General features: G+C 36.9%; 1 protein-coding gene across 2 annotated transcripts in view; it reads right to left on the reverse strand.

Annotated features, from left to right (window-relative positions):
• Positions 1-2,427: 2,427 nt before the first annotated feature.
• tox2 (TOX high mobility group box family member 2) overlaps positions 2,428-13,066 on the reverse strand; it is a 134,618-nt gene continuing 123,979 nt past the window's right edge. For both annotated transcript variants that reach the window (XM_087801461.1, XM_087801460.1), the window contains 4 exons: positions 10,962-11,042; positions 6,825-7,235; positions 6,604-6,746; positions 2,428-4,898 (listed from right to left, as the gene is read on the reverse strand). In XM_087801461.1, the coding sequence (XP_087657587.1) occupies positions 4,856-4,898; positions 6,604-6,746; positions 6,825-7,235; positions 10,962-11,042 (678 nt within the window). In that variant the 3' untranslated portion in view covers positions 2,428-4,855. The remainder of the gene's footprint in view (positions 4,899-6,603; positions 6,747-6,824; positions 7,236-10,961; positions 11,043-13,066) is intronic.

Genomic DNA, 13,066 nt, shown 5'->3' on the forward strand with positions numbered 1-13,066 from the left:
AAAAGAAGAGTCTATTGACTGTACATACTACAGCATGAGACGAGGGACAACATCATCACTGAGAGGGGAAGGAAAAAAAGAATCACAAAAAAGCAGATATTCAACTTGTGTACACAAAAGCCAGAAAAACAAGGAGCCTGTGCTGCAGCGACGCCTCTTTCATCCGGCACAACATTAAGAATGTATGACTGTGATTTTCATATAATGTGTGTCATATCACAAAGTGGCAGGTTTTCCAATTGTCCAATAATGATCCATCTGCGGCGCAGACGAGATGTCAGGCGGATGTAGAATGAATAAAACATTGAATAGAGGGAATCGTGACAGTTTCATTTCAATCTCTCTATTCTCTCTCTGTCAGAAAACGTCTGAGACGACTTGTGAGCAATTGAGGTAAATAAGTAGTTGGACAGTTGCCTGAGTTTCTGCGCCTGTTTCTTTATCTCGCACTAGACGCCTACGTCGCACCGTCCTCTACATTTTCATACATCTGCTCAGTAAATTTGCCAACGTTTATGGAATCTGCAGTAAAACGTTTTTTGGCTAATTGGACTTCAGGGTCCAGAATAAAAAAGGGTGTTAAAATAAAAGCGTTTACTGTAAAAAACCTTGATATGATGAGTTTGTTTTTGTTGAAGAAAACTGTTTTTTTTATTTTATATGTACTAAATGCAATTACCATTTTCATTAAAAAAATTAAATACATAAATACAAGTTATTAAATAAAACCTTCTGGCCATATTATCATCATCATGAATCGTGAACTAAATAAAATCAAATATTAAAAGTTAATTTTTAACACGAGTTTATCAACGTAACCGGTGATATAGTAATTTATATGGATATTCAAAACACAAAATGCTTCCATCTTCATGGTTTTGGACAATAAAAGATTGAAAAACACTGGTTCCCAGCGAGAAGTTCTGATTTTTGCAAGAAGAATCATGTCATATGCATTTCATTTGACTGAAGGGATTTTGTTTAAAAGAGATTTTTATTTTTTTAAATTTTTTGACCATTACAGTTTCAATATTGTTGTCGTAGTTGGTGTTGATGTGCTCAAGACTGGTCTGCAGACCACTCATCTCTCATGTCTTTGTCTTCAGCATCTTTAGTCTTATCTTAGCTTCCCTCAGGTTCACCTTGTCTTTGGCCTATACTAGTGGTGTAAAATGTTACCTTTTTTTTTACTGTAACTTCTACTGTCTTTACTCCAATGGAATGATGGTTTGCTCTTACTTTAGCAAGTCATTGTGTTTATTGTGTGATTACTTTTCTTTTGGGGTTCACAGCCGTGGTCTTTATCTAGTTATGTCTTGGTCTTGATCCTGTCTTGGTTCTAGTCTTAACACTCTCCAATCCTGGCAGTGTCTTGATCTCATCAAAGCCCAGTTCTGGTAGTGTCTTAGTCAGGGTCTCAACAATCTCCAGTCCTGGTAGTGTCTTAGTCAGGGTCTCAACAATCTCCAGTCCTAGTGGTGTCTTGGTCTTGTTCTCAACAATCTCCAGTTCTAGTGGTGTCTTGGTCTTGTTCTCAACAATCTCCAGTTCTAGTGGTGTCTTGGTCTTGTTCTCAACAATCTCCAGTCCTAGTGGTGTCTTGGTCTTGTTCTCAACAATCTCCAGTCCTAGTTGTGTCTTGGTCTTGTTCTCAACAATCTCCAGTTCTAGTGGTGTCTTGGTCTTGTTCTCAACAATCTCCAGTTCTAGTGGTGTCTTGGTCTTGTTCTCAACAATCTCCAGTTCTAGTGGTGTCTTGGTCTTGTTCTCAACAATCTCTAGTTCTAGTGGTGACTTGGTCTTGTTCTCAACAATCTCCAGTCCTAGTGGTGTCTTGGTCTTGTTCTCAACAATCTCCAGTCCTAGTGGTGTCTTGGTCTTGTTCTCAACAATCTCTAGTTGTAGTGGTGTCTTGGTCTTATTCTCAACTGTCCCCAGTCCTAGTGGTGTATTGTTCTCAACTATCTATAGTCCAGGTAGTCTTGGTCATATTAAAGTATATTAATGCCACCCCCCCCACGTTTGCCAAGAGTGTGCAGGGGAGTAAGAATCTGATCCGTGCATAACTAATAGGATAAGATTTGCGAACAAGAAAAGAGGATTTGAAATATGTGGAAAAGGTTTATAATGTGTGAATATCTAAGAAAATCAAAGATGATATTCTGATGTATGACTCCAAATAAATTCATAATTTGTATTATGGGTCAGCATTAGAAGAAACAAGCTGTTGAGCAAACAGATGTTATAAATAAAAGAATCCCCAAAGTCAAATCTTTCCCGTCATTTTTGTTAAAAAATAAAAAAAAGGGTGTCATGAAGATTTTATTTTTGGTCTACCTTTTGACATTATACATCTTTTTTTTTGTAGTAAATCTCATCCATTTCTCCCACCTGGCTCTTTCCATTTAATGATCTGCAGGACACATATTGTGTATTCAGTTTTAGATTGAACTTTATTGGAAAAAACACACCAGTGAGCACAGATTTAATGCAAGACCGAGAGTGTGAAATACTCTTCTGAAATCCAGCTGCACAAGGCTGTTAAAATTCACGAGAAACACTCGACGCTGGGATACACACACGCGCAGACACACACACACACACACACTCTCATGAATTGGGTACATTCTGATGCCCCTCTCTCTCTCTCTCACTCTGTTACACACACTCACACACACGTCGTACATGTAATTTTAAAGAAGAAAAAAAAAATGTCCCAATTTGATCCGATAAAAGTGATATTTACAATCACGTGACAGCTCGGTCGACCCTCGACAGGTCATTAATATTAAAAACAAAACATTATTCTATCTTTTTTTCTTTTTTTTTTGTCAATGTTTTGTTCTTCCACCATCCCAAAGTCTAAATTTTTGGAGGCAAAGCTTCCGAGACACGGAGGCCTCCCTTCGCCCCAACCTACAAGGAGTTAATATTTCTCTACAGGACAAGACAAATTAGCCAGAAAACAATTTAGCAAGCCAGAAATAAATAAAGCAACAAAATATGAGCGTAGCGACGGAGTATTAAGGTCATGTGACGAAGTAGAAGTTGTATTTATGTCCAGAAATGTTACTGCTAATAATGCTAACAATTAGCATTGACTGCCCGATACGCAGAATTATGACCCTTTTTCTTAAAACACCCGTAAACTAAATATTTTCTTCATCTGTTGGCCGTAATACTCCGTCGTAATTCATACATTCAGTACTCAACTGGGAACTTAAATAATGTATGAAAAACAAAAACTGCCAGTTTTCAAAACGAACTGGTGCAAAAATTCTTTTTACTTAAAAATAAAAACAAGGAATAGAGGTCACGTTTAATTTGGCTTTGCAACTGAGAATGTAGAGACTTCTTTATGACGTGAAGATGTAAATAAATACTGCATCTTAGGTTATCCTAGGAGCTCCGAAGTAACTGTAAGAATATTTACATAATTTAATGTATCAAACACAGTGACTTTGTTTAAATACTAGATTTTTTTCAAACATGGTTTTGTGAAGTTTCTAACAAATAGGCCATTTTAATAACTTTTCTCCACCAGAAATGCATTTTGAAAAAAAGTTAGTTTTTACTCTTTGTTTTTAAATAAAAACATATTTTTTTGTATTTCTAATTTTTTTAAAGCAACATTAAGTAACATTTTGTCTTATTTTTTTTTCAACTTTATATGTTAAGTTCTTTTGAAGACTTTTTTAAATTAACTTTTTAACGAGAACTAAGACGTTACGACATTGTAGTATCATTGTTCCTACACACGAGGGAGCCAGAAACAATATTTAAGAACGTACTTATTGACGCTTTAAAACATGTCTGACCAAATATGTTTTCTGTAAAGATATATTTGGCTCTCTTTGCACCAAATCGATTATTGATTTATTAATTTATTTTCCACTGTGAGTCCAGAGCACATGTTTCAAACTAATCGGTTTATTACTAATTTAAAGTGCATTTAGAAATCAGTTTTGCTGTTTGACATGCTATATTCTAGCTATCTTAGATTGTTAATGCCAATTTTAAATTGGGATTCTTCAAAAAACGTTTCTCCAAAAGGAAGGAAATCTAAAGAAAGATGTAAAGTGGATGATTTTAATGAAGAAAAAACAGCAAAAAGCGGTAAAATCGTGGCTTTAAAACGCTGTGTGATGTCGTTTGTTTCATGTTATTTTACTTCTTATTATACAACACTTTCAGAAGCTACTAAACTTGAATTCCAAAAAAAAAAAGAATAAATGTCAGTGCAGCGCTCGTCGTGAAGAAGTCTTTACATTCTTTTCATATACAAAAATGAATCCATAAATCTTCTGACCGTTCACAAAGAGTTTCAAAATGTCTTATCGCGATATATTTCTGATAGGAAAAAATAAACAGATGAACAAAAGTTAGAAAAGAAAAAAAAAATCAGCTTCAAAAAAAACCCCAGAAGGTTTTCTTTGCACTCTAATTAAAGCTGGATGAGCTCCCTGTAACTTTGACGATGATGATGAAGATGATGATGATGAGGATGAGGATGAAGGGGAGCCTTATAAAGGGCATCAACACAGCAGAAGAGGGGGTATAAGGGGGAGAGGAAGGTGGCATTTATAAGTGCTTGGCAAAAATGAAACAGCGAGAAGTTTGCTAATACATTGAGTGGTTGAGACAGTAGTCATCTAGTCAAAAACTCTGGTCACAAATCTGCCTAGAAACCCAAAGAAATGACAGTTTCACTGGTAATTCTGGTATTTACATGAATGTGCACTGAATGTTACGCTGTGCATCGGGGGGGTGGGTGGGTGGGTGTGGGTGGGTGTTTTTTCGGGGGGTGAGCGTTGACTCCTCGCTGCTGTGTTTGTCGACAGTTTGATCTTCAGTTTCAGGTGAGGTAGAGGGGCTTGTCCCTGCCGATCATGCTGCCACTGCGAGGGGAAACACAACAGAGGGGTCAAAGGTCAGCGAGGCGAGCGGCAACAACAAGGATCGGATCGTAACAAAAATGACAGATGGTTTCTGTGATTCCGACAAATGAAACGTTCAATCAGCTCACCTCCCGAGCCTTACAACCCATTTAGTACAATAAAAGTTGTGTCGAGAACATCTGTTTTCTTTTCTTTCTTTTTTTTTTTGACGTTTAAACACACGACAAGCTCTATTATCTCACCATTACCGCCGCAGCTGTCTCGCTCGCTGCAGAGAGACGGCACTTTCTTAGCGTCGCGACAGCAGCGGGAGAGACACCTGACGGGCCTGTGGCGGCGTCATCGATCCCGGCGCTCGGAAAACCGACAATGAGTCTAATGTGCGGCGGAACATTATCGAAGAGACTCCGAATAACTGTTGAAACGGTTGATGGATAAACGCCTGAATAAAAAACCAACCTGCTTAAAATGTACAGTTGTTTGTTTTTTTTATCACATAAATAAAATGTCTTGCTATTATACGTTTAGTGAAAGAGCCAAACTGCCACAATTGATATTTAAACGGTTTTTCTAATATAATCTTTTAATAAAAGGGGTTTTTATTCAGTAACTTTTCCTTGAAAAATAAATGGATCTAGTATGAAAAAAAAACGTACAGATTAAAAGAAAAAAAGAAAATTAAAATCAATGTGATTAAAACAATATTTAATTGTTAAATTCTACTTGAAATAATTGGTTGGTTTGGTATAAAAATGTAGTGAAGTTATGTTGATGAAGCCTCATGATACAGCATCAGTTGTATCATTATACAGTGTTTTCATTTTGAAAGGCCACTAGATGGCACTCTCTACTTTATAATCTTTGAAGCTCTGATCTACTAATTCAATGAAACCTGGCATCGTTTTAACTAAGACTGCCATCTAGTGGCCATTCATAATGAAGACACTGTATCATGATTCATCATCAGCTGTTTCATGAAGCCTCAACAACCCATCATTACTTCTACACGCCTCTGAATTTCTTTTTGTTAAACCTGAACCTTCAAGTATTGCAGATGAAAGACAACAATGGAAACCAATGGTTTTTTTTGTTTGCATGCTAGATTTTTAGTAAAAGTAATAGCAATACATATAGTGTAAAAAAAAATAATTAAAATAATATAAAATAATAATAATAATAAATAAATAAAATATTTTTTTTTTTTTTTTTTAAATAGTGTAAGAATATTTGAGAAAAATATACTTATATTAATTGTGTAATTCTAATTGGAAGAATTGGTCTTTAAACATAATTTGGAGCTAAAAAAATGGAGTTTACTAATGAGGTCAATGATATTAAAATTGTGTCTTCGCTGATCATGTTCTTGATAAACATGGGAGTCATGTGTCACATGATGCTTTGAGTTAGGAACGTCAAACTTCATCACACGGGGGTTCCTAAATATAAGATCATCTATAAGTCATGCACCAAACAAAATATATATTTTTTAAAAACGTGTGTATCATGAAATATGACTCGGTGTTGTGATTTCAGGAGAATCGATTTATCTGAATTATCCTTCTTTCCCGAAATACATTTTATTTCGTACTGGTATTATAAGTCTATAGTTCTAGACATAAATCATCTCTGTGGCTGATCTTAAATTCTTATAGTTTAAAAAAACAAATTTCTTGAAATGACTCCGGGGGGGGGCTTGAGTCCTCACCTGCAGTGGCTTCCACACTCCCGATTGCAGTATTCACTGTCCCACTCGTGGCTCTGGGCCGGTCCAGGACCAGGTCCAGAAGCTCCTGGAGACTGGGAACCCCCGATGCTTTTCTGATACTCTGACTGGAGGTGGGCAAACCCCTGAGGACGGTGAGAGAGAGAGAGAGTGGGTGAGACGGAGAGAGGAAAAAGAGAGGGGAAGGAGGAGACCGGGGGTACCTGCTGGCCAGGTGGGGGGGAGTGCAGTGACGCCTGCAGCCCCATCTGGTGAGAGATGATGGGCTGGGACTGGACCTGCTGCATGCGGATGGGCTGGTTGAGCAGCGAGCTCTGGTGCAGGGAGAGCTGCTGGTGGGGGTGGAGCGGGGGGCTGATCTGGAAGGAGGAGGGGGGAGAGGCACTAATGCTGGGCAGCATCTGTGATTGGCTGAGCGTCTGGGACAGGGCGTGGCGGGGGGCGTGGCCGGCGTAGCTCTGCAGGTCTGAGAGCGGGAAGGCCCCGGGGCCCAGGTAGGGCGACGAGGGCTGCGGGGGAGGGGGCACGCTGTAGAGAGGGGCGTTGGCTGGCATCATGTGGGGGGACGTCTGGCTGCTCTGGGGGCCTTTGCTGTCCACCGGGTCGTTGTACGTCTGCGGAGGAGAGTCGAGTCAGTTAGAGGAGGTTTGACACGAGAACGTTTCCCAGGGAGCTGAACCCACAACCTCCTCACTCCTATTACATTGTCCTGCTGTAAGCTCTGCTCCACGTCTCACATGGATGACACCATTAGTAGATGTACGGAGGTGGACTCGCTTTTATTAGTCGATAAAAATGCAGCTTCGATCAACACATATTTACCATCTAAAAATAGATGTTTTAAAATTCTTGTTTGCAATTCAAAATAGTTTACTTATTTTTGCACCATATTTTGAACTTTTTCTTTTTTTATTGAAGAGAAAATAGTTTTGTCTAAATGTAATTCAACTGAAAAAAAAAAGGGTTTTATTTTTCATATTCGTTTGGGTCTTTTTTTAGTGATTTCTGCAAGCTTTTTAATTGAATTGAAAATTGAAAGTTTTGACGTAAATATTTTCAATCGAAGGCCTTTGTTACTGAAAAAATACGTCAAAACTTTTTTTTAACTTCAAGACAAAAGCTTGCAGAAATCACAAAAAAAGACAATACTTCCATCAAAATAGGTGCTTTAATTATTATAAGTTGCTTCAATAAAAAAATGTTCAATAAAAAAAAAAAGTCGCTCAACGAGTTGCTTTACAAAACAAAATTATATTTTATTTTTTATTTAGTTCAAGCACATTTTTTAACAGAAGTGAAAAATACTTTTTGAGCAACTTTTCTTTTTGATTAAACATTTTTTTTAGTGGAAGCAACTTAAAAAAACAAAACAAATATATATATATTTTTCATTCAAGCACCTATTTTGACTGAAGTATTACCTTCTTTGAAAGCAGTTTTTTTGTGAAGTCAAAATAGTCTTTTCTTTAAATTTCTTTTTAATAAAACTCTTCTTTAGATCGAAGCACCTTTTATTCCGATTGAAGCAGTTTTTTCAATTGAATAATAAAAACACAAATCCACCTTCTTAAAAGTGTACTTAAGTCAACTTTGTTCTCCATGTCTCTGATGGATCTGCTTCTTAACATGCCTTCTGGCTCAGCTCTCACAACCCAATCAATCCCGTGTTTTTTTTTTACAAACATAGAAAGGAAATTCATCGAGAAGAAAGAAATGTTTAACCACGTCTCGCTCGCGTTCTTTCACTTTTAAAAGCATATTTTGGGAACATTATTTTCACACATTGCGTGTTTATTGCCGACTCGGCGACACAATCGAGTCATTGAAGGGTTTTGTAAGATCCAGGGCAATATTTGAATAATCAAGGCGAGGGTTACGTCGATACTGAAACCAAGGTTGTTCCACGGCGATGTTTTTCCCCCGGGGGTCTATAAAAGTTGGTTGACATTTAACTTTCTTAAAAACGGGGGTTAAAAAAGAAAAAAAAATGCTCCTCATTCAGGATTCAATCCATTCGTCTCTGGATCCTGACGCGGCTCCTGCTGGAATAAAGGCAACAGGTGCTCGGCTGAGACGCTTTTGAATGACGCTCCAATTACCTCCAATTCCATCTCCGCCATTTTTTACTTTGAAAAGATTTCTTTTTGCTGGTAATTTAGAAAAATAATATCTTTTGAATGTTTCTTCTTCTTTTTTTTTTTTTTACTGGCAATCTACCAACTTATATATCAATCAAGCGCGTCTTAAAGCGCGGGCTGACATGAATGTGTAATTGCAGCGGCGACAAGAGATGAGAATGCAGCTTTATTTGGAAGTGCACACGTTGAAGAGGCTGATGAATTAACTATTCAAGCCTTAATCAAGGTGCTTGTTTTCGGGCCTGAGGAGGAAGTGTGGAGAGGGTGAGGTGGGGGAGGGAGAGGCCAAGAGTGGGGAGGCTCGCTATATGCTAATGCAATTTGGAGTTCTGTTTTTTTTTTTTTTTTTTTGGTTTCAAAAAAACAATGCAGAACCAGGAATAAAAGGTTGTTTCGGTCCCGGCTGTGAGTGTGTGGCTCACGTTTTTAAAAAGTGTGTTTCAACTGAAAAAAATGTATTTAAATTGACGACGCAATCTATCAATAATGAAGTAAAACTGAAGACGCGCTAGTCTTATCTTATATCACAAATATGTGTCATGTATTAGTGTAGTAAGTAAGTAAAAATAAGTTTAAAAAAAAGTAAACAATTTCCTGACGGAGAACTCCTGAGGGATCAATAAAGTTCTACCTAACATAAGTAATTAGCATTTGTAAGTAAGTAAGTAACTAGTTTTTATCTATATAGCGCTTTTCCAGACCAGGGTCATAAAGCGCTTAAACAATCAAAACAATATATATTTTAAAGATCAAGATAAAACTGATAACATAACAGGAGTTCCAGAAAATCCAAGAAAAGCCTGAACAAATATAAACGTCTTAAGATGTTTCTTCAAGGAGTCAGTAGACTCCATCAAGCGCAAAGAGAGAGTATAGCGCTTTTCCAGACCAGGGTCACAAAGCGCTTAAACAATCAAAACAATACTCAATAAAATAAATACTTTAAATGTCAAGATAAAACCGAGACAAACACAAGAGTCTGAGAGAATCAAGGAAAAGCCTGCACGAATAAAAGTGTCTTGAGATGTTACTTGAAGGAACCAGTGAAGAGATTTAAGGATCGGAGGAATGTGAGTTCTTCTACTAGAGCGGGTCAGAGTTCTCGAGTTTTGTATCCACTGCAGGCGAGACAGCTCCTTCTTGTAACATTTCACTCAATTAAATTGAATGTAAAGCGTAGAAATCATAACAAAATTAACAAGAAACATACTCTTCAATAACAAAATGTTTTTTTTCATGATACCGACAATACTCTATTGTCTGTATTCTTTTTTCATATTTAATGCTCAATATTAAAAATCAAAGTGTGCATAAAATAAAACTATTTTTTATTAACAATCCAATGAAAATACTCGAGGCCGCTCGCTTATTTTAGTGTCGCAATTAAAAACTCCGTCCACTAGATGGCAGCAGTCATTATGTCCATTCTGCAACACCAGAGTCAAGTACTCGGACAATACTACATATATATTTTTCGTTCCTACACTATCACAACATACATTGTTTTCCCTGTTTCACGATATGAAGCATAACACACCTATTAGCTGATACTGCTGCAACATTTTCAGTTTAGATATAAACATAAAATGTTTCCTAAATTAAATGAGATACAGTTATAAGTAGTTTAGTAGTAATTAATCTCAAGGAAACAAATATGTGTATATGTTATTAAATATATAATTGAGGCCAATTGTTTTCAAATTAATTACCAAAAGACCTGCGCATGGAGTTTAAGATTAAAAATAAGATTAACGAGTTTAAAAAAACAAACCAGAATTAAAGGCAATTCATCAGATAATTTCGTGCTAAAATAAAAATAATAAACCCTTTTTTTTCTTCTTTAGAGCAAATGTATGTATGACAGTTATTTATCTATAACATGAGGATAAACTCTTTACAACTGTGCCCTTCAGATCCAAAACTAGTCTAAAACCTTGATGTATTCCAGATGGTCGTATATAAAAAAAAGAAGCACATGATTTGTGTGTAGACGGACAGTGTTGAACGCACACATGTGAGCAAACATGTTGTGTGTCAGTCTCTTCTTCTTCCTCTACACACACACGGTTGTTGACTTATGACCCAATCATGCAGCTTTTTTGTCTCGGCGAATATGACTGAGAGCGATCCCGGCCGTCTCATTTATCATCCCGCACATCTGCGCTGACCCATGTATATCAAAGACGTGACCCCCGCGGTTACCTTGGAAACCAGACTGGCTCTGTAGGCGGCGAGGGCTTTCAGGTACTCCTTCTTCGCAGCCTCCGTTTTCCTCTTGTAGTTCTGCAGGAGCAACAACAACCATTGATTAGGAGGTGAGGACGAGAGGCTAAACTGATGCTGCTGGTTCACTTCCACAGGTGCCAGAGACATTTTTGGAGATGCCACAGGATGCCAGGAAATGATTCATGATGGAACGACTTCAAATAAAGGCTTTCGTTGAATCATTTAAAAAATATAAAAACTATATTTATTATTAGTTCATGTTTTTATATTGTAATTTTTTCATTATAATCTTGTATATTTACAGGTTTAAAATGATACAACTGTAGGAAACATCTCTTATATTTCATATTCTAGCATTTAAAATGTAAAAAAATTAGGTTTTTCCCGGCATAAAACACCTGAAGAAGAGCTTTTCATAGTTTTTCCGTACTGACTTTGTCTGCTTAGACCTACATTGCTAAATCTTAGAGACCATGAAATAGATTTTATTTTATTGATCCCTTGAGAAAGTTCCTTTGGGAGGTAAATACTAGTGGCCCCTAGGGGGGCGGGGGGCCAACTAAGAAAACATTTGTTCAAAAGATTGTTTTGAATAAGTGTGAAAATGGATGATAAAAACGAAATTGTATAGTTTGTAACGTCACCAGTGTTTCAAGAAGCACAATTTGTCCTTAAAACTTAAATAAAAGTTTTTAAATCTAACGTTTTGAAACAGATAAAAACTTCTTTACATAGTTTTACATTTTGTCGCAGTTTTGGGTTTAAAATGTGTTTTGTTGCATTATTTTTTCAACGCAAGAAATTTTGTAAATTGAAACACAATGAGTGAAATTCTCTTAGTGCCATTTTGAGAGAATCATTTGCTGTAGTGAAGTTCTCTCGGTGTAATTTGTAATTCTTACAATATGAGATACATTCTGACAGTGTAATTTTGGGGCAAAATGTTGTAAATTCTTACAATCTGAGATACATTCTGTCAGTGTGATTTTGTGGCAAAAATTATAAATTGTAACAAACTGAGATACATTCTGTCAGTGTGATTTTGTGGCAAAAATTATAAATTGTAACAAACTGAGATACATTCTGTCAGTGTGAATCTTGAGGAAAATCCTATAAATTGTAACAAATACTAGATATCTGTTAGATGCAACATTTTCACACCAATTCCCAGGAATTAAGTGTTACTTTTACCACCCAACGTCTTAATCAGAAACTCATTTGGTCTGAAGAACTACTTGTTTTTGATAAAACAGTTTGATTCTGAAAGGCAAGATATTCTTCACCACCTGACAACTCTGTTTAAAGTACAAAAAACAAAGGACTTGCGGAAGAAGTTTTAGCCTGAAATTGACTTTATTAAGATAAATTGAACTCAAATATCCTGCAGCAGCGAATTTAAAGAAGAGAATGTTTTTTTTTTTTTGTTGTTGGCTAGAATCCGAACATAGTGTCAGTGAAGTGGTTATTTAGTTTTAAAAATGCTTTGGAAAAAAAAAAAAAAGTCCATCAGAGCTCAGACATAAATGGAGTTTGCTACATAAAGGAGCCAAATGAACAGAGAGAGTCTGTTTGTGTTCACTGCCTTTCACTCTCATCTTCTATTAAAGCTGCTGCTCATCTCCTAATCAGAGCTGATGTCCCTGCAAATCACTCAGATGAGGAGGGAGAAAAAAAAAAAAAAATAGAATTGAAAACAACATTAGCAAAGAGTGCAATCTCCGGCCCCTGAATGCACCTTAGATGATGCGTTAAGACGGGGAGATTTGAGTTAATGTCATCATATGTCAGTCACCGGCTCAAAAATACATAAATACATGTAAAGAAAAAGTGGTGGATGATGAAGAGGAGGGAGATGAAGCTCTAGGTTTGTACGTGTGAACGCTGGCGGGTAATTACTGATCCTCTCTGAAAGATTGTGTGCGGGGTCATTTCTTTGAACGAGAGAAAGCAGGGCTAGAATAACCATTAAGCATTCATGTGATACCAGCGGACGCTGCCAGTCGCTAACACACACACCGTCGATTGAAAACAAACACAGAGGAGCAAACAAACACAAGAAGAATACAATCTCCTGCTCAAAC

Source organism: Callionymus lyra, chromosome 10 (genome assembly GCF_982586985.1).
Source record: "Callionymus lyra chromosome 10, fCalLyr1.hap1.1, whole genome shotgun sequence".
Classification (NCBI taxonomy): Eukaryota; Metazoa; Chordata; class Actinopteri; order Syngnathiformes; family Callionymidae; genus Callionymus; species Callionymus lyra.